General features: G+C 54.4%; 1 protein-coding gene across 1 annotated transcript in view; it reads left to right on the top strand.

Annotated features, from left to right (window-relative positions):
* The window catches only part of LOC102445331 (aryl hydrocarbon receptor-like), a 35,462-nt gene that overhangs the window by 8,461 nt on the left and 5,797 nt on the right, over nt 1–21,204 (top strand). Inside the window, exons 3-9 of the mRNA XM_075934063.2 lie at nt 10,413–10,528; nt 14,748–14,837; nt 16,534–16,657; nt 16,897–17,027; nt 17,770–17,972; nt 19,289–19,398; nt 20,807–20,948. Coding sequence (XP_075790178.2) covers nt 10,413–10,528; nt 14,748–14,837; nt 16,534–16,657; nt 16,897–17,027; nt 17,770–17,972; nt 19,289–19,398; nt 20,807–20,948 — 916 coding nt within the window. The remainder of the gene's footprint in view (nt 1–10,412; nt 10,529–14,747; nt 14,838–16,533; nt 16,658–16,896; nt 17,028–17,769; nt 17,973–19,288; nt 19,399–20,806; nt 20,949–21,204) is intronic.

The following is a 21,204-nucleotide window of genomic DNA, read 5'->3' as shown; positions in this document are numbered from 1 at the left end:
GTGTCCCTCGCTTGGTTCTCCTTCCCGCCGCTCAGGGCTGGAGGAGAGGAGGGGCCCTGCATGCAAAGTCTATGGGCTCCATCCCCCAACTGGGTTAACATGTGGAGGGCAAAAAGCCCCGGGCGTAGGCAGCGTTTGAAAGCAGTGGCCGGCTGCGTGGAGCAGCTAACTGGGCCCGGCCCCCCGCCCGCAGGACGGTGTGTGAACAGCTTGCCTTGAAACCACCTCATTAAGCAGCCGTGCCGGCGACAGGCTGGCCCGGTGCCAAAGGCTTGCTGGTTTGCAGCGTTTGTCCAGCGGCAGAGCCTGCCCTCAGCCCTGGTGCCTGCTTTTCACAGCCGTGACCTGGTTTATTTTGGCTGGATGCTGGGCCCTCCGCTCTCCCTCCCCCCCCCCTTTCTTTTTTTCCATGTGTTGCAAATTAGCGGAGGCATTCGAGGGACACCCCAAAAGCAGCCGGCCCGTTGCGGGAGTGGGATTCCGCCAGCGACGCTTGTGCGACGTCATTGCTGCAGTGTGACAGGGCGGCTCACTCGTCCCGGCGTGGAGCGGCGTGCCCTGGGGGCCTGGACAGGCCCTCCCCTGGGAGGAAGGCCCCAAAGCAGCAGGGGGAGCCGGCCTGACTTCCTGCTGGAGATGGCTGCTTTTTAGAGAGCCAGTCAAAGGCTCCCCTGGCTGCAGCCCTGCAACCAGAGCCTGGCCGGCTTGCTGCTTGCCCGCCTCCATCTCCGCCAAACCAGCCGACGCGTGTTCAGTTCTCCCCCAGCCTCGCCGGAGATCAGCAAGCTGGCCCGGAATCGGAGCCGGGCTCGGAGCGGCCGGGCCACAGAACGAGTCGTGCTGCTAACGCCAGCCCTCTCCCCGGCCAGGGTCTTGCCCTGGGCAGGTGCCGCCCCCCGAAGGGGTCCTGCCTGCTGGGGGAGCTGCTCCCTGCTCACACGGAAGAGGCGCGGGCCGGAGGGCTGCCAAGCGACTGGGGGCAAAGGGGTAGGGGCTTTCCACTCAACTTTCCCCCGCAGCCCCGGGCCAGGGCTGCTGGGGGAGCTTCTGGAAAATGGCCTGGTGACCAAGTCCCGAGGCAGAATCGCGGCAGGAGGTGCATGGCCTCTGCGGGGGCCCTGCTGGCTGAAGTTCAGGTTGCCCCCGGCACAGACGGGGAGGCTGGGGACTTGGCTCCTGTGCTGGTGGAAAGGAGAGTCCCGGAGTCCGTCTGCGTCTGGGCCGGTCGAGTGGTGCCATGGTCGGCTGGTCAGACCAGAAGAAAACGCAGGAGAGGCTGTGTCCTTCTGGCTGAGCCAGCCCCTTCGGCAGGACTGAGCGCTTCGACCAGCCTTCCGCTTCCTCTGCGTTGGCTTCCCAGCGGCAGCATCCTGAGGTCCCTCTGGCCGAGTCCTCTTCCACTGTTGGCGCACGATCAGCTTTGCTGCCACCGGGGCTGGTACTCAGGGCTCCTGCCTCGCTCTCCAGGCTGCCAGTGTTTTGTGCCTCTGCCCTTTGCACAGCGACGGGCCATCAGCTCCATCTGTACTGCCTGCCAGCCTTCATGGGCTCTCTGAGGGCTGCTGTCCGCGTGCTTGTCCCTTCACCCTCCCGCGCCCCTGCTCCTTCTCACAGGAACAGAGACCAGCAAGGCCTGAAGGCCGGAGATGCACCAAATTCGATGTGTATTGGGGTGAGCGTCCGGCCAGCGTGAATCCAGCTTCCTTCCCTTTCCCCCCGGTTCCCTCGTTTGTTTTCCCACCTGCTTCCGGTTTGGCTGGAAGATAGACAGCAGTGTTCTCAGGTATGCCGTACCCAGTCGTTCCACTGAAACTTAACCAGCCAATCCTTGCGTATTGTGACGTGATCATCCGGCCAATCATAGCCCACCACCTTAATTGGCTTACACCAAGCCAAAATAATTACGCAGGAGACGGAAACAATCAAAGACCCAGACAGCGGTGAAGACATGCAGATTTCACAGCCCCAGCTATTGAGAAGGCCCGGGCCGGACAGAAAGCTATCCACCTGCATTTCTAGGCTCCTCCCTTTATCGGCAGGCCATTGGTGGGGTGGCTTTTCTCAGGGCCCCACACAGTTGGAATGAGCTTCATTTCAATAAAAGCCTTAGCCTGAGAGCAAAGCCTGCGGCAGGCAGTCTATGATTGTGATTCTTGGTCTTATATAGGCCTGAATATCTAGTCCCGATGCAGAAGGGAAAAAAGACTGCAGCTTTCATTTGCTACCACCCCCCATCCACTCTGCTCATAACACCTGGCTTGTCCTCGGCCCGCCTAGCACCAGTGCTGAGGTTTGTCCAGCGTCTCCTTCCAAATGAGTCCCGACAGACTAATCTGTTTGTGCATGGCATACAGCTCACCATATAATCCTTCCCATTCTTTCCCCTGACACCGTGCGGCCTCGGCTCAGCGGGCGGAGGAAATGCTGCTTGTTTGCAGACTCCTCCCCCTGCTTGCAAGATTTACCTCCGGAGACTCGAACCCTGACTTTCCTTGGTGTGCTTTGTGAAGGGGCTGGGTTCTGGGTTTCCCCAAACTGGCTGGTTAATTCCACGATTCAAAACCAGACTAGGCGGAGAGGGGCCATAGAAAGGTCTGACTACGTCCTTGTTGGCTCTAGAAAACCCTCCTCTTCCATGTAAGAAGCTAGGGTTTTCAGAAAGAGCTTTGCGTTTGTGTGTTGAGTTCTTTGGAAACTCTATTGGCCGTCGTAATGGGAGGTACTGGTTGCCTAGTATCTAGCCACTGTGGCTTGACTGAAATCAAAGCCATTTGAATCATTGATTTTCATCCTGATTTAAATCAGCAGAATGGGGGAGAGACACACACACACACCTTCATTTAAATAACCAATTTTAGTCTTGTGTTGCGTTGGTACTTTTAAGCCATTTTCCCAAAGAAAGGTTGATTCTCATTGGTGCGTAACCATTACAACATGTTGATTTGCAGCTGTCGTGCTTGATTTGGGGCTGCTTAGGATTTCAGATGTCCTTCTCGTCATGCTTCAGCAGGATCTCCATTGTCAGTCCTCCAAGCAACCTGTTGTGAGTTTCATTGTGATGGCTCATATGGAATCAGTAGGAGCCGTGCACACAATAATAGTGAATAACGTGTGCTGGGCATTTATGGTGGGCATATGTCCCAGCTATACAAACCACCACTCCATCTTCTTCAGCCTTGGTTGTCTGTGTTGTTTCCAATTTAGGGGAATGGGGTTAGGTACTGGAAATTGGGGTTTGTTTTCCAGCATTGACCCTGCTACAATCCCCCAGTGTAACTAGTTGCAGCCGGGATGCTAATGTGAACACACTGGACACGTTAAGTGAATTTTCACGTATCATTTTGAGTTTCTCTCCTTCTCAGCATCTTCTGTTTTTGTTTATAAAATCAGGTCCTGCTGCTCGATTCTTTGGAAGCTTTTGCATTTATTATTTTGTGTTTGTATTTATTGTATTGTGTGTGTGTTGTATTTTGTATTTATTATTTATTATTTTATTGTTGTTGTTGTTGTTATTATATTGTCATCAGTGACAAGTGGGCCAACAAAAGAAGCTGTTTTCTCTAGCAGATTGTTGCAGGAAAGTAGGGGTTAATGCCAAGGCAGTGTGCAAGAAGAAAAGTTGCTTGGGACACCATCTGCTGCCCATCCTTTTCCCTGGAGCAAAAAATATGGGCTGTGCACCGTGCCCTGAAGGCAAACATTCTCAGGGGCTGACAGGGGACTGGGCTCTCCAGCTGTGAGCTGTCCACGGATATTCAACCCCCCCCCCCAGCGCCTGCAGTGCTACTTAGTCAAGTCTCACGTCAGTTCCTCCTGCCGGTGTACACACTTACACCCGTGGTGAATAACGCGCAGTGTGTCCCAGTTGGCCAGACAATCTGATGGACTCTAGCCTGGGTACCAGCGGATGCTAATTGACCTGCTGCTATGACAAGTACTCCACAGCTCAGCACCCGCCGTATCTACCAGCAGGAGGCACCGTGGAGTTCTAACTAACACACAGGGAACTCCTGCCTCTTAACTTACTTCAGCGTTTCTTCCAGCCACAACATCTGCCAGGCTGTAGCTGGTGCAAGTTCCATTTCTAATCACAGGCGGTCGGTCGGGTTCTAACGTCTTTCCATATGAATTGTAGCCTTTGGATCCAGCGCTATCTCATGTCTGATTTAAGGAGGAGCGGTCGTATTTTTTCTTCTAAATTGTAAGGCTGCATTGTGGTTTCTTCCGACTTATCCCTTGTTTCCAAGATTGGGGTAGATATACAGGGGTGATCCTTCTTGCTACGTCCCAAAAACTATCCTACTGCTTATATGGAGTCTATTACAATGGAGTTCTAGGCATTACCCAAATCATCCAGTAAACGTACAGTGCCTAGCACAGCATAACCCATCTCCAGTCTGGATGCTATGGAAATAGAAATAACCATCATAAATAACCATGCCTTTCCACAATAAATGGCTGATATTTCCAGATGTGTTTGTGAAATTTCCTCATTCTGCTTCAGCATGGATTTGATTCACCATCGGTACTTTTCAATGCTCCTTGCTAAATGTTGTATACATATACCCATTTAAAATGTGTAATTAAAGGGACTTACAAGAGACTAATTATATGCAGCATAAACATCATTATATTTACATTTATAATTGCATTTTTTCAATGTGATCATTAATTATTAACAAAAAATACATGTTAGTAGAAATTGGGCTATATACAGATGCCATTTAGACAAGGGATTAATAATTCATTTAGTGAATGAAAGTCATGTCTCGGTGTGAGCTTTAGATTAGATGTGGAGGCTGTTGGGGAAACAATGAGTAAAAACTAAATTATTTATTACAACTGAACAAGGAGACTAATCTGTATTCAGGAAATAGTTGTGAGCTAGTGGAAAATAGAGATGGCATGTTATAATCGTGCAGAACTATGCATTTTTGAAAGCTGGATAAGAGTTAGTTTTGCTGTTTATTTCAGCAAATCTTTGTCTATTTCACTTGTGCACTTCTTTAGCACTTTGTGCACTCTCCTTAGCATATGCGCCAATAAGTCAGGTGTAGTTAGTGTTCTGTTATTGAGATTATCAAGTCTACCGCATTATTTAAATAAAATTAATGATCTTCAGCGTCCATTGCATGCGTTGTCTGAGCAGCAGAGTAAATATATGTCACCTGAATAAGAACATAAGAACATAAGAATATTGTACTATGTTATGTAGATAATACAAGACGTACCCAAGGTGCAAAAATATAGTTTTATACTGAATAGATGCCTTTTTAAAATACTTTTGCAACTTGCAATATGCAACTTCTGAAATACGTATATGAGATCATGCAGGTATTTTTGTTAGAAATGAGCACTGGCAAAATACCAAACTCCATGGGGTTCACCAGATGATGCATGCAGAATCAAGAAACTGAACTGGACTTTGGGTTCTCTGGCTTTCTAGAGAAGGCTTTGTATTTCTCATTGCTTCTAGCTGAAGATGGTAAAATCGAAATAGCTGGTGTATGCCAAAGTACAGAAACTGAATAGCCCTGGCCTAGATTCTGTGTGGGTCTGGTAAGAAGGGATTATATCATAGGCACCAGAGTCTCAGCTTGTGTAAATCGGCATGTCTGACGTCCATAGCACCCTGCTGACGTGGCCCTGTTGAGGGTCTGACCCTGCATGTCCTAGCTAGCAAGCAGGGCTTTTGAGGGGGAAAAGGTGGGACAACTGCAGGTATCTCATTGAAAGATTTGGTTTTTGTTCCAATTATTTTTTTAAGAAAGGTTGGTCTTTACTTCCTCCATGAGTCCCCTTCTCTGAGGTCTAAACTAGATGGCCACGTGTGATATTTGGGGCATTCTGGCTGTATTAAGCGTGGCTCAATTGAAATTGCTTGTCCATGCTGCAGTTTAACCACGATTAATGGCGATTCCCTCCAAATTACTCCGGCAGGGCTGTGTTAGGCAGATAATCCGAGTGGTTGGATCCCTTGCTGGCCTTTGGTGCTCAGAACATTCATATCCTCTCGTCTTTCATCAGAATTATTCAGACTGCTCTGGGCTGGGGTGACCCATCGATTATCGTGGAAGAAAAAACCAGCCATCCGGACTAGTTCTGATTGTTCTCAGGCCGGTATAAATCCAGGATGTGTGAAAGGGACAGGACAGGCTCTTCCTTAATGTCTTAGAAAAGTTGCTAAATGCCAGGCCCGTGAGGTGCCCTGGTGGCAGTGGGGCGGGAGCTGCACGTGTGTGTGTGAATGGGAAGCAAAGGGGCTGGCGGGAGAGGGACAGATCCTCTCAAAAATGTTAATACCAGATTTTTGGTACAGAGTAGTCTCGGGGCTAAAGCTCTGCAGGTTCAGGAGTTCAGCAGCAAATTTGATAGCCGGGAGGTGTCAGTTTGCTGTCATGTGAAGTAGCTTTTCGAGCCTGGAGCCTGCACAGCGCTGGTCTGAAATCAAAACTGTATCCACTAAAGCCCCTCCGCGTCCGCACTCTCCCGTCTGGTAGACAGTCTCGTGCACGGCCACACCGAGCCCCGCGAAAGCCAGAACGCAGAGCTGGACAGACCCAGGCCTCCTGTGGCTTGTTGGCTGCGTGAAGACCTCTTGTGTATAGAACGGGTCTCTGACCGCTCGAAGGAGAAACTAGCGGCGCTGGCGTGTGGAAGAGCTGGGGATCAGAGCTCACAAGCAGGTCTGGGCCTCAAATGCCTCTGGGAAGTTTCAGCTGTTTGGGAGTGAGTCGGCTAAAGTGCTGGCTGCCTGATTAGAGAACTTCCACCCGGAAACCCCGGAGCTGAATCCAATGAGGAGACTTTCGTGGCTGGATGAAGAGGCCTTTCGTAGAAGGCCATTTTCAGAGGGTGCGGAGAAGAGGCAGCTTCCTCCTTTGAGTCAGGCCACTCTGGCAGAAGGCCTTGCGCTGCCTGTTTCAGATCTGCCCCCGGCCCCCTCCTTGCCTATCCCAGTGCTGACGCCAGCCTGAGTGAACACCAAGAGAAGTGGTCTGGTTAGGCAGACGGCTCCTCTTTCCCACTAGCTGTCCCCACACACCTGGTGTACGGAGAGTCAGGGTTATGGACCCTTCCCACCATCTCTGGCACCTGCTTCCTCCCCGAATCCCCCTTCCCTCAGGTCACCGACCCCCGGAGACCCTAGTTGGATGCCCTCCTCCCGAGGTTTGCCAGCGGAGATGCGCTTCCCTCTCCTCGTGAGGTGGATCCCATCTCTTCCTAGCCGCCCCCTTCCCCTCTGCTCGGCGAGGGGGTGGAACTGGCTGCAGGGGCATTCGAAAGAGCCCGACAGGGACCGGACCCTGGCCACCCCTCGCCCGCATAGAGAGGAGGGGCCTCCTTTACCGCTCGCATCTCTGGACCGTACCAACCTTTGCGTTGCTGGAGGGGGACCCGACCAACGGTCCTGCCCCCATCCTTGTGCTTCTTCTGGGCTCCGTGCAAAGGACCAGGCCTTTTCCTGGGGAAGGAGAGTGGGTTCAGTGCCCACCATTGCTCACCACAGGAACAGACAGTACCGCCCTGGCGTGGCTGCAGTGGCTCCTCCCACAGGGCCTCGAGGGGTCGGATTCGTGCTGCCTTCTCGCCTGACCTGCTGCTGCTGCCTGGAGAGGGGGCATAACGACAACGACACGGTTGTTACCCCTGAGCTGTATCCCGCTAAGGCCCACCAAGACCCGGCTGCCGTCATGTTTTCCCCATTTGGAGCGGGTCTCAGTCTTCCTTCCAGCCTCCGCTTCCCTGGTGCAGCAGTGTGGTGAACGCAGCATTGACCCGCCAGTGGTGAGCAGAGGTGTGAAACCAGAAATGCACAGTGGCGTCACAGGACATGCCGATCAGAACCCTCTGGCTCTTCTGCTGGGTGGAGAGGGGGTGCTGTTTGCCAGAAGGCAGTACCGCCAGTGGTGGGGTAGGTGGCTTTGCAAAATGACCACAAGTCACTCTTTTTATAACAGGGTGGGGGGAGAAAATAAATGGCAGTGTACAAAACGCGTCTTCTCTCTCCTGCTTTTGCTGCCGTGACCGATGTCAGCCAATCCCAGCTACAGCCCCAAAGGCAAGTGGACTCCTGCCCTAAACTATAGCAGGGAACCAACGTCTCCATTAAAATCCAGGCCACAAACTTTTCCCTGCCACCAAAAAACTCTTCCCCTGCTGGAAAGCTTATTGCCAGCCCCAGGCCAGCAGGGGCTCCTGACGACATGCTGGATTTAGCTGGAGGGTAGCCAAGCGCCTTGTCTAAAAGGTCACGCTATTTTCCGAGTAATGAACTGGTTCCCTTTTGCAAAGTAACAGCACTTAGCCAGGCTCGGCCACAGGAAAGCTGCGGCATGGAGGGTGCGATTCTCGGTTCGCCAGCCCGTTGGCACGCTGCCGGCTTGATGCGCTGTGACAGTTCTGCTGAGTTAGTGACCCGGGGGCGGCAGCGAGCTATTTATAGAGACCGAACAGACAGCAGGGCTGGTCCGAGAGCCCGGCCGGGAAGAGCAGACTCACGTAGCTGCGCTTGGGGGTCAGTCGTTTCAGTAAGAACGTGCTGTCCGATCAAGGCCAGAGGAAGGCTCTTCATAGTCGTGTGGTGAGCCACGTCGGCGGTAAATCCCCGCTCCCTTTATTTCCCGTCGCTGATGGAATCTGACCCTCGCGTTTTCAAACATCTGCACCTGAAGGTTTGTAAATCCCGATTCCCAGGGCAGACTCTTAGCAGGCAGGGACGAACCCTTGTAACAGGGAAGCCGTACGTTCTCCGTTGGTGAAAATCAAGACACTGTCTAGTTCAGGGTTTCCCCACCTATGGATCTGGACCTAAATATAGGTCGCCATTACATTTCAAAAGGGTGTCCAGGTGTCTCCCTGGGTGGCTCTTCAGGAGCTAGTCACACATTTTTTGAATTGCCCTGGGTCACCAAGTCTTCCTGAATTGTCAAAATGGGTCCCCACCTGGAAAAGGTTGGGAACCGCTGGTCTAGTTCATCCCCCAGCTCGACCTGGGAGTCGCTGGACAGAGCTCGCTGGCCTATTGTGCTGGAAGTCAGGCTAAGATCAGATAAACAAACTGAGAGTTCTGGTGACGTGGGGCTCACGTTTCTGGCAGCCAATGTGGACACGAGGACACACTTTTCACGGTATCTGGCCCCGAATGCCCATTGATTTCAATTGCCTTTAAAAATCCAGCCCTAAATCCATTATCTGTTGGTCATCCCCTTACTGTTAGCATGTGGCAGAGAAATGGAGCCCGAGAGACCCAGACTTTGTCTGTCTGGATGTAACACCATCCGCCTTTCCTCCCTCATTCTGTTTTGATCTTGCGCCTTTTGCAGGGTTCCGTTCTCTTTCAAGAACTTCCAAGGCCCGAAGAAGTCGAATTATTCCTATTTCTCATCTGGTACTAAGGGTGCCCACAAAAATGAAGCCGCCTGTTAATTGTGCAGGGATACAGCACATGCCGTCTGTGGTTTGCATTCTGCACGTTGGAACGGTTTGCTCGGGTTATATACACACAGCGCACTGGTAAGCAACACTCCGGAGTGTTCCAGTGTTTTAGTAAACACCGTGGGCTATCACCCACCTCAGTTTTCTTGCAGAATTACTCCTCACTCTTCTCAACGGGCAGTTGTGCTTACACAGGGATGGGTCAGTTTGCGCCTGTAATGTTTAGCTGCATTAACGCTGTATTGGCCCGAAGTGACAAGTTAGCAACAGTTTTCAAAAACAAACGAGTCGCTTTCCTTAGAGAACCTCTGCTGCGGATTAGCCCTTTCACCAGACCCTAGCTAACGCCTTGCTTTCTTCCGGGGTACAAAATGTTAACCACCTCCGCTGCGTTGGTTTGGAGCCCAAACATATAGAACTGCCCGCAGCCAGGAAAGAAAGATGGCTTTGTACTTACAGTGCCGGATTGGGAATGAGGAGATCTGAGAGCAAATGCCAGCTCTGCCACCGATTCCTTTTATGACCTTGGTCAAGTCGCTCTAAAAATGTTTTTGCTGTGCCTCTGTTTCCCCGTTCCTTCACCATGCTTTGTCTGAATTGTCTGTCTTTAGTTATAAGACCTGTGTCAGGCTGGAATGTTGTAAGTGAAAGATATGTGCATCCCTGACTTTTGGTGGTGATTTAAATGAGCAGGGAGGAAGACTTGCCTTTTAACTCTTCAGTTGCTTTGCATTTGTATTTTCTTAGTGTCTTTTTTCCCTAAAGAAAGGCTCTTTCCCACTTAGGGCAGCTGGAACAATTTGTGGAGCAGGAGGAGAGAGCTACCAAACCACTCTGTAAGCCCTCGCCATGATAGAAACTACTGTAAGCGGGGGGGTGCAGCAGCTGGCTGGGTGAGCGACTCTGACCTTCCCAGCCGTGAGTTTTGTCAGGCTGGCTCTGCGCTCACCTCCCTCTGCTTTGCTTCCTTGCAGTTGCTCTGAAGAGTCACTGCGGCAAAGGGGGAGCGGAAAGGAGCGGCGACCGTGACAAGGGAAGGACCTTGGGACGGGCTGACGGCATCCTGCCCGAGGGCGAGCTGCTGTTACAGGTTGGTGCGCCAGGCTTTCTCCGTACTAGCGAGTCTGTTTGCCAAGGCTTGTCTGGGCCTTTCGTGTGATTTGGGCAAACTCCTCCAGAGCTGTTCTCTGGGCGGCAGGGGCGAGGAACGGCTCTTCCTCCGGAGCCACGGCTGTCATGGTGGGTAGCGTCCTGGCCTCCTGCTTCCGGTTTCCCTGGGGAGGCACGGAACACGGTGGAAGACCTCCCTCTTGAGGAATCCCATCTCGTCGCCTGGAAGACAGACAGGTCTCTGCATGAGTCTTAAGACTCCGGGTCCGTTCGTTGGGTGGCTCTGGTCCCGCCCTGAAACAAAAATGCCACCACTTGTTGTCTAGCCCTTGGTACAGGTTTCCTCAGTATCACACATGGGCACCCATATGAGCCACCTACATGAACAACAAAAGGTCCAGAGGTCTCCATTCCCCAGGCCTCCCCTCCCCAGTTTCAACCTCCCATCCCCAACCGCAGACCAAGAGGTGTTTTTGACATGAGCTTACAAGCTGCCAACCATGGAGCTTACCACTTCATTTGGCATGGGGTGTCATTCAGCACTCTTCCCCCCCCCCCCAATATTTGCATTCTGATAGTTTGTAATGCTACCTCCTCCAAGACTTCTTCCATCCCCCTCCAGGGACCTCTGTGCTGACCGTATCTCACCCAGGAGATGAAAACTTTATTACAAGGAGCAATAGGACATGTAGCCAAGGACTATGTTGTGTCATGATTTTGTTGACGAATTTTCGACTGTATAATAGCCCTGTACCTCTACACTGATGTTTGGCAGTTGCGGATGTGAGGCTATGGGTGGGTGTCGCAGCTTTTTTGATGACTAGAGCAGCCAGCTCTGGACAGACAGATTTTACCGCGTCAATTGCAACGGAAGGTGTTTTCCTGCTGTCTGTGGCTAGTAGCTCGGGTTTTTTTTCTGTCTTTTTGTTTCAAGTGCAGAGAGCCACTGTGTATCGTGTGCTGCCATGCCTGGCTCCTGACTGGATTGCCAACTTCAGCCATCTCTTGCTTGGCTTCCCAAGTCTGTGGCCCGATGCCAACGCGTATTGTAGAATGACAGAACCATAACACTGATCAGTAGCCGGAAGGGATAATTGTGTATTAGTTACGGCTGTGGCAGCTGGGATTGTCCCCCGCAGCTTGTAGTGTAGGTGTGCCTTCCTTCTCCCTTCTCAGAGAGCTCTTGAGTAATGCAAAAGGGCTGAATTGTAGTGTAACTTAAACTCACTGCAAGACCCCTTCAATCAAAAAGCGAGGGTACCGAAAAGGTGGCTCTGTATTAAAGCAGGGGCTGCTGTTGCTTCTTGTCCCTGAGTGCTGCTGTGAGATGGAGAACGGGAGCGGGGTTAACGTCGCGCTCACCAGAAACGAACCCACTTTGCAATCCGTCCGGGTTAACAAAAGACAGTGGAAACACCGCGGGGGGAGGGGAATGCTCATTGTTGTCACGGTATAGAAATGTTTGCGCCAGGACCCTGCCCGGAGGGTTGAAAGCAGGACATTCATTAGCCTCGGCGGGAGATTCCCACACAGTGCTCTGAAAAGAGAGACCATTTGTGTCTCGATAAAGGGGATACAGATCTGGACAATGAGAAGGGAATTGGCAGCAACAATAGCCGAACTTGGCGAGGAGTGCGCGCCGGACGCTAATTCCTTCCGACACCTATACATTAGTGAGTTAGGAGCACAGGCCAGGCTGGATGTCCAAGGTTCGAATTGCCAACGGGGGTCAGTTACAGGACCAACGTTACTAATGTACCAAGCAGCAGGCACTTCTGGGGCAAGTCTGAGAACCTGTTAATACCGTCGGCTTTCTCCACAAGACGGAATCCGGCTGGGTACAATGCTACCTCCTCGTGACTGCTCTGGATTTCCCCTCGCCTTGGGAGCCAGAGAACAGCTAGCTGTGGGCGGGGCCGATTGCGGGGGTGGGGGTGCCCAGGCTGTCCGAGACAGCACGGCCCCCGGACACGCTGGCTGCTGCATTCCCATCTGACTGAGATGTCTGTGCTCGGCTGCCCTCACCCTGCTCCGTTGCCGGAGACTGCCAGCCCCGGCCATCCCACCCAAAGCCTCGTGGGATGATGTGAATGGAGTCTACTGAGCATGCCCAGCAGGGCCTGTTGGCGTTTCTGGGAGGACGGCTCGACGTGGCAGGGATTGTGGCCACCCGTAAAAAGGCAGCGTGGCCCAGTGACCCCAGACAGGGCTTTTCCCGCTGACTCTTCAGAAGGCCACAGCCAGGCTAACGCTGGGTGTGTGCCCTTAGCGCCTGGGCAGAATGCTCCTCCCTCGGCGCTTTGCAAAGCACAGGAGCAAGCGTGTCTCTGAGGGAGAAACTGAGGCACAGGGTGGCCCTGTTCACACTCCTCCGCACGACATACACAGCGCCTGACTCGGGACACTGGGAGGCAGCAGGGCTTGTGCCGAAGGAAGCATCGTTTCTGGCAGAGGCTCATTAACGACATTGCCTCGTTTCTCACCTGCCTGCTGTCTTTCCTTGAGCACCCCGCTGGGCCCCTGGAGGCAACATGAGGGCCCCTTCAGAGTCACCAAGCAAAGACGACGGAGAAGTTGAAATCTCTCCTGAAGAAAAGGAGGAGGGAGGGGAGCTGGCTAAAAATATACTGGCCAGTGCACATTCCTGTGTGGCAGGACAGACAGCCCCCTGGTCCCGCTGATTGTGCTGCCACTGAATTCCAGAGAGGGTGGGAAGGAGCTGTCTGAAAGCTGGGTGCCATTACTCAAGCATCGAAAATGTCTCAGCTGTTCTGTTCTGGAGTCCTTAGTGCTCTGCATTCTATACAGGCCACAGGGCGTGACACCCCCCAGCTAGCTAGCGTCGCTGTGTTTGGGCTGGGAACGTGCATGGATGAGCACACACATTTTACTCCACGGCATTGATATTGTGCACAGCTATGTACCAAATGAGATGGCTGTGTTCAGAGGGACACCACGGTGGGAGGGAGGGGGGATGTCTGTAGCTTTTGTGTGGGTGCATTGTGAGTGGTTGCTTGCTTATACATGCTCCCCAATGGAATCCTGTGAAATTAGCTCTTCTTTGTTGTACATAAAATCTGGCTCAAAAAGGTTATGTTAGGGTAGCATGGAGCACCAGGAGGTACCAAAAATAGCACTGTCGTTGAAAACTATTGGTTTTTTCCCCTAATACCTTTTTAAAACATTGCTTGCACCCTGGATCTAGTGGTAGCCCTTATGATTATTTTCTCTCAGACATTGTAAATGGAATCACAGAACACTGGAACTGGAAGGGACCTCGAGAGGTCATCGAGTCCAGTCCTCTGCCCTCACGGCAGGGCCAAGCACCATCTAGATCATCCCTGATAGATGTCTCCTGTGATGGAGATTCCACAACCTCCCTGGGCAATTTATTCCAGTGTTTAATCACCCTGACAGGCAGGAAGCTGTTCCTCATGTCCAGCCTAAACCTCCCTTGCTGCAGTTTAAGCCCGTTGCTTCTTGTCCTATCCTCAGAGGCCAAGGAGAACAATTTTTCTCTCTCCTCCTTGTAACATCCTTTTAGATATTTGAAAAGTGCTCTCATGTCCCCTCTCAGTCTTCTCCTTTCCAAACTAAACAAGTCCAATTCTTTCAGTCTTCCCTCCTAGTTCATGTTCTCTAGACCTTTCATCATTCTTGCTCTTCTCTGGACCTCCTCCAATCTCTCCACATCTTTCTTGAAATGGGGTGCCCAGAACTGGACATGAGACTCCAACTGAGGCCTAATCAGGGTAGAGTAGAGCGGAAGAATGACTTCTCATGTCTCACTCACATATATTCACATGTTTATGCAGTTTCGTGACTCCTATTAAGCCCTTGACACCAGTGACACTGAGTTCCTCAGGGTAAGTATGTGTTGTGCATCTTCTTTCAACTTACTGCTTTTCATTAGATTAAAGTCCCTTTCTTCTTGTGTGAAAAGCCTTTAGTAAAAGCCAGGGGCTGATCTCAGGCAAGCAACAAACATTCACAGAAGCCAGCAACCTGCCCCTGGTTTTAATTAAAACTACGCTGGGGCGGTGAAGACGAACAGTGCGACCAGGACTTGCAGAAAGCTGTCCTGGGGGACCTGACTTGCAGATAGAACAAGATCTCTCCTCTCTTGCTTCCCATCCACATGCAGTGGTGTCGGGTCGGGAGCTGGATTGGGGTGCTGACTCTGTCCCCCTCTCTCCTAGGCGCTGAATGGCTTCGTGCTGGTGGTGACATCCGAAGGGGAGATATTTTATTCCTCGCACACGATTCAAGACTATCTGGGGTTCCACCAGGTGGGTAGGATGGGCCATAACATTGTAACCTGGCTTCTCTTTTGCTGCTGGCTTTCTGGTTTGGGGTAGCTGGTAAAACGTGTCATCTGACCAGGGGAACAGCTGATGGCCAGTGGGCCTCGGGCTCCTCTGACGTGAGTGGAGGAGACCGCTGAGCAGTTGGAGGAATAGCTCCCGGCACCACTGCTGCTTGTCCAGAGTACCCCCAGCCCTCAAAGCCTCAGGAGCAGGTCTCTTCGAGCTGCTGAGGGAGCGCTGCTCCTTGAGGATTAGAGGGTTAGGGGGCTAGTGCTGCAGTCCAGGCCGTGCTAAGGGCTGACTGCCCTCGGCCCCGCCCCTTCCGCCCTCGGCCCCGCCCCTTCCGGCGGCACAGAGCCAGCCCCCTCGCCTTGCGCAGGGTCTGCAGTGGCTGTTGACCCAAATGTTTCTGTTCCTAAAAGCCGCTGGACTCCTCCGGGCTGGTTTCACATCCACAGCCTGGCTCCCCTGGTCCGAGGCCAGCAGAGAGAATTGCTCTTGGCACTGGAAATAAAGAGCGGGGCTGACACGCAGGCCAAGAGATCGACTTGAGCTCCCGTCTGCAGTGCGTGGGGCAAGGGGTGCGGTAACTCAGCCGAAGCCAATGGAGTTACTGTGGATGTGCCCCCCTTGAGATGAAAGCAGAGGTTGACTCTAGGGAGTCTGCCTGTTGTCACTGTGACCATGGCCGGGCAGGGGGTCACAGCCCCTTTCCGGAGCAGTTGCCATGGCGACTACCGAATGAACAAGGACAGCTAGCAATGGGTGTGCCCCCTTCCATCTCTGCATGCCGTCCCTTGTTACTCCCAGGGTGCAGTGGGACAAGCTGGTTCAGGGAGGAGAGACAAATGTGACTGGCAGAAAAGACTCGGTGGCGGCCTCTTGCCGCAGGCCTGCCCTGGCACACGAGCTGGAGGGCCGGCCGTTGCGGGGTGGGAACAGAGTGCTTCCCAGAAGCGCCAACGTCTCCCGGGTTTCGCGCGCTGGATACAAACCCCTTCTCGTCGTCAGCCACTGAACACTGAGCTGTGGTGATGGAAAACCAAACCGGAACATGGTTTAGTTCTTCCAGGGTTATCCGTGAAACCCTTAAGCAGCCTGCAAAACAACTGGACCCAAAAAGGGGCAAAGCAACGAGTCTGTGGCTCAGGCCGGAGCTCGGGGCCAGGCAGCAAACACGGTTAAAGAGCACCAGGCCTTAGTCAGGGCAGGGCAACAAAGGTCTATGGCCAGGGCCTAGGTTCACGGGGGCACCACAAGGGGGTCGGGCACCCTGGCTCCTTGGCCCTGAGGGGGCGAGACTGCCCCTGGACCCCATCCGACCTGCCCATCGGGGTATACCTGACTCGTGCTTGTGGCCCGGACGGTCCCGCTAGGAAAGCAGGTCCTGCCCCTGAGGGGAAGGGTGGTGGAGACTGGCCTGTTGGGAAGCCCCGTGGCCGTCGCCGGCTGTTGGAGGTGAGGGCTGCAGCCGGCAGCTGGTTAAAGAGCCTGTAAAACAGGGAAATCATGACGTGTGCGCACAGCAGGCCACCTGTACCCACCCTGGCCAGGCCCAGATCCCACTGCTACCTTGCCCCACATGGAGCCCCCTCGATCTCAGAGGGGCGAGACCCCCAGTCGCTGCAGCTGCCGGGGCCGCACAGTTGGACTCACCTGTTGCTCTGCCTCCTTCCAGACCGACGTGCTGCACCAGAGCGTGTTTGAGCTGATCCACACCGAGGACCAGCCGGAATTCAGGCGCAACCTTCACTGGGCCCTCAGCCCGCCCCCCGCGCCCGAGAGCGCCCCGTCGCCAGAGGGTAGGTGAGGGGCGAAAGAAGGGGACCCGGCGTAGAGCCGGCCTGTTCTGGTGCTTGCCCAAAGGCCACGCGGTCTGTCCTGGGACTCTTCCCGGCGCCCATGGAAGAGTTGCTTTGAAAACGCTGCCGGCTTAGTCCTGGGCAGGGCCTGCCCTGAGGTGCTTGGGCCCGGCCCTTAGGAGGGAGACGGTTGGATCCCCAGGCTTACCGCGGGCTCTGCTTTATCTCGCGCCACGTAGGTGACGTGGGCGCCGGCTCCTCCCTTCCGGCCTACGAGCCCGGCCAGCTGCCTCCTGAGAACTCCGCTTTCCTGGAGAGGAGCTTCGTGTGCCGGTTCCGCTGCCTCCTGGATAATTCCTCTGGCTTCCTGGTGAGTAAGACACGGCATCGGAGGTCCCTCAGCAGGGGCGCGGCTTGAGTGTGTCCCCCCCCCGTTGTTGGCAGAAGGGGGCCCCCACTGCTCCGCCAGGGCAGCCTCTCCCTGCCAGGACAAGGGGGCTGTCTCTGTGGTAGGCCTGGTTTCCTTGGAGACTTCACTCAGTCCTTGGCGGCCTGGACCAAAGGCCTTCTCCACACCAGCCTTGTTCTTCTGCCCCCCTCCACTTCTAGCCCCTCTCCTCCAGTGGGCCCGCTCGTCAGGACAGACCCCAGGCAGTCTGAGCCCTCGTCCTCCAGCAGGGTCGGACGCCGTCCTCTTCCTCGGTGCTGCCGCTAAGGGAGCTGCACCTGCAGCCGGGCCGTGGGGGACAGTTTAGAACCGTGGTCCCCAACACGGTGCCCGCGGGCGCCATGGCAGCTGTGGGAACTTACCAATCCCCAAGCACATGACCTGCCCGGTGCCGAACCGGAGAAGTTGCCGGCCCCCCGGTGCAGCCGCAGCGGAGACCGTCAGGGTCTGAGGTCCTGGAGGGAGGAAGGAGCCAGGCCGGTGCCAGGGGATTTTTGTCACTCCCCTCGGGAAATCTCTGCCTAGCACACAACCAGGATGGGGCACTGGCCATTGGCTTTTCTCTCCTCCCCTGCCGATTGCTCGGTACAAATGCTCGGTACAAATGCCTCCCTTGAAACAGCCCAGCAGGCTCCAGAAGTGACTCCTGATTTCCCCCTTCCAGGCTTTAAACCTTCAGGGCAGGTTGAAGTTTCTCCACGGCCAGAAGCAAAGGTCCGAGGACGGGTCTCTGCTGCCGCCCCAGCTGGCTCTCTTTGTCATCTCCACGCCCTTGCAGCCCCCCTCCATCCTGGAGATCAGGACCAAAAACATGATCTTCCGAACCAAGCACACGCTGGACTTCACCCCCTTGGCGTGCGATGCCAAGTGAGTACAGGAGCTGGGACGGCTCAGATTGGCGGGGGGCTCTTAAACAGGATTTCCCCAGGGCTCTTGCAAGCAATACAGCACAGCTACAGGCTGAACCTCTCTCGTTCAGCACCCTCCGGACCTGGCTGGTGCCGAATCAGAGGATTTGCCGGACCACAGGAAGTCAATATTGTCTAGCAGCATCACCAACGCTGCCCCATGCGTACTGGGCTGTGAGAGAACATTTACGGGTGAATTAGAGCTAAATCACAGCACAGAACACTGAGCACCAGGTCTGGGGGATGTAAAAAAACTTCACGGGACTGCGGGAAACTTGGCCACACCCGTGCTAAGTGGACATCTGGCAAACTCAAATCATACTGGACCATGGAGGTTGCTGGACCAGAGTGTGCCGGACTAGAGAGGTTCAATCTGTAGCTGACATTTTGTTGACAAGGGTTGGAGGAAGAAAATGACTTGGGTTTTTTGCAACAAAAAAAAAAAAGAAAAGCAGGCTGTTTTTCTTGGGGAAGGGGGGGCATGTCTACACTAGCCCCTCGTTCGAACTAGGGAGGCTAATGTAGGCATTCAAAGTTGCAAATCAAGCCTGGGATTTAAATATCCCGTGCTTGATTTGCATCTTCCCAGCCGGTCGAACTACCTGTTATTCCTCCTGGAATGCGATTTAACATGTAGTTCGATTTAGGGGCTTTAATTCAAACTACTGGGTCCCTGCCGTGTGTAGATGCGGGCAGTTAGTCCGGACTTGTAAATTTCAAAAATGGCGACCGGCCGGGAAGATGCAAATCAAGCACGGGATATTTAAATCCCGGGCTTGATTTGCAATTTCGAATGTCTACATTAGCCTCTCTAGTTCGAACTAGGGGGCTAGCGTAGACATACCCGGGGCGAGGACAGCGGTTTGTTTTTGGTGTGTGTGTGTGTGTGTGTGTGTGTGTTTTCGTGTGTGTGTGTGTGTGTGTGTGTGTGTGTGTGTGTGTGTGTGTGTGGTTTTCTGGTTTTGAGTTTTGTTTTATGTTGGTTTTGAGAGAGAGGGAAATACCCTGGTCTTTTTGTGGCTATTTTTTCCATTTTTTATTGGCCTCATTGAAATTGTTATGCGGGGAGGGAAGGAGCAGTGCTGCACACTGCAGCATGCCCAGGGTCGGGGTGACCCCCGTAAGGGGGTTCACTGTCTGCCCCGGGGCGGAGGCCTCTCTCCCATGCAGGACTGTAGCCACGCTGGCTGGGCAGTGTCGCTAGAAGCCCTGGGCCCGAGCCGCTGGACTCCTGGAAGGCTCCCTCAGTCCCGTTGCTCTACTCTTCTCCTGCAGAGGGAAGATCGTGCTGGGCTACACAGAGGCAGAGCTGCGGATGCGCGGCACCGGCTACCAGTTCATCCATGCTGCCGACATGCTGTACTGCGCCGAGAACCACGTCCGAAGTACGCCTGTGAAACGTCCTCCCTCCCGCCTCCTGCTCCTCTCCCCCACGACGGGCCGCAGCCTACCTAGGAATGGCCACACTGGGTCAGACCAACGGTCCATCTAGCCCAGTGCCCTGTCTGCCCACAGTGGCCAATGCCAGATGTCCCAGAGGGAGTGAACAGAATAGGGAATCATCAAGTGATTCCTCCCCTGGCAACAAAGGCCAGGGATACCATTCCTACCCATCCTAATAGCCATTGATGGACTTGTCCTCCATGAATTTATTTAGTTCTTTTTTGAACCCTGTTAAAATCCTAGTCTTCACCACATCCTCAGGCAAGGAGTTCCACAGGTTGACTGGGCGCTGCATGAAGAAAAACTTCCTTTTGTTTGGTTTAATCCTGCTACCTATTCATTTCATTTGGTGGCCTCTCGTTCTTATGTGATGGGAACAAGTAAATAATGTTTCCTCATTCACTTTCTCCACCCCAGTCATGATTCTGTAGGCCTCTATCCTATCCCCCCTCAGGCTCCTCTTTCAATCAAGCTGCTTCCCCTTTAAATCCCGCCAGCTAGCTGCCGTCGCCTGTGCACATTCGCATGGGAGCAGTGGGCAGGAAGCCCAGCCCTGTTACTCCGCGGGGTACGGGTGCCCCGGCACGCCCCCCAGAGGGAGCCAGTGGGAGAGCACAGCATGAGGAGCGCAGGCCAGGTCAGCCTGCCCTGCATGCCGAAGCTGCCAGCAAACCCGGGGTGAGGGGGATCCAACGGGGCTACTGCAGCTCTGCCTGCCCAAGCTCTGGTGCCCCTGTGTGTCTGCTCCAGGGGGTCCCTGGCCCTTCCTTGGCCCCTGGGGACCCCGCCCAGGCCGGGCCCAGTCTGCTCTGGGCCCTGTACACGGTGGGCTGCCTCCCGACAGATCGTCCTCGGCCCATTTGCAGGGTGCTCAGAAGGGCATGAGGGCGCCCTGCACCTGCTCTGCTCTTTGGAGGGGGAGGAGCTCAGGGTTCACCCCCCCACACACACGCAGCTCTCCGATTTCCCCAGCCCCGCGCTGCTGGGACCCACGGCGCACAGGCAGGCGGCATGACCGGATCAGGCAACGGCAGGAGCAGGGCCTGGCTGATTCTTGGGTCAGGATGCCGGTTTGCACCGACGGGGGATCGAGCCCTGCTTCAATTTTGGCAAATAAACACCCCCGAGCCAATATCGCACACAGGTGTCGTGAGTGAGGGAAATGCGGGATTCTCCGGGGGTCCAAAGGGGTATGCCCAGCTGGACCAGCCAGAGCGGACGGGCGTGTGCGCGCCAGGGCCCGTGGGTCTTGCAGAAATGGCTGTACCTTGCCCCGCCCAGACACCGAATGGCGGAACCCCCTCTGTGGGGGCGGGGTGCTCACCACGGTGCCTTGGCCTCTCTCTGCAGTGATGAAGACGGGCGAGAGCGGCCTGACCGTGTTCCGGCTGCTGACCAAAAACAACAGCTGGAAGTGGATGCAGGCCAACGCCCGGCTCGTCTATAAGAACGGCAAACCCGACTACATCGTCGCCACGCAGAGGCCACTCGCGTGAGTGTGGGGGCCAGCCTGGGTGGGCGTGACCTCCGCTGCGCCCCGGCGCCTGTCCCTGAGATGGTAGCGGCACCTCACATGGCGGGTCCGTGCGACTGGGGGTTTGCAAGGCTTGGCTGCTCTCGGTCTTCTGTGCACCTGGGGGCTCCAGGGAGCAGTGTGAGCTTGGGGACTGCGGGCGTGTGCCGGAACCGAACCCCACGCCCCTTGTGCCCGGCACCCTCTGCTGGTTCCCCGTCAGATTCCGTAGTGA

This window comes from Pelodiscus sinensis, chromosome 7, assembly GCF_052426305.1.
Source record: "Pelodiscus sinensis isolate ZL-2025 chromosome 7, ASM5242630v1, whole genome shotgun sequence".
Taxonomy (NCBI): domain Eukaryota; kingdom Metazoa; phylum Chordata; order Testudines; family Trionychidae; genus Pelodiscus; species Pelodiscus sinensis.
The sequence above is the reverse complement of the archived record's forward strand: the minus strand, read 5'-3'. Positions and strand labels throughout refer to the sequence as shown.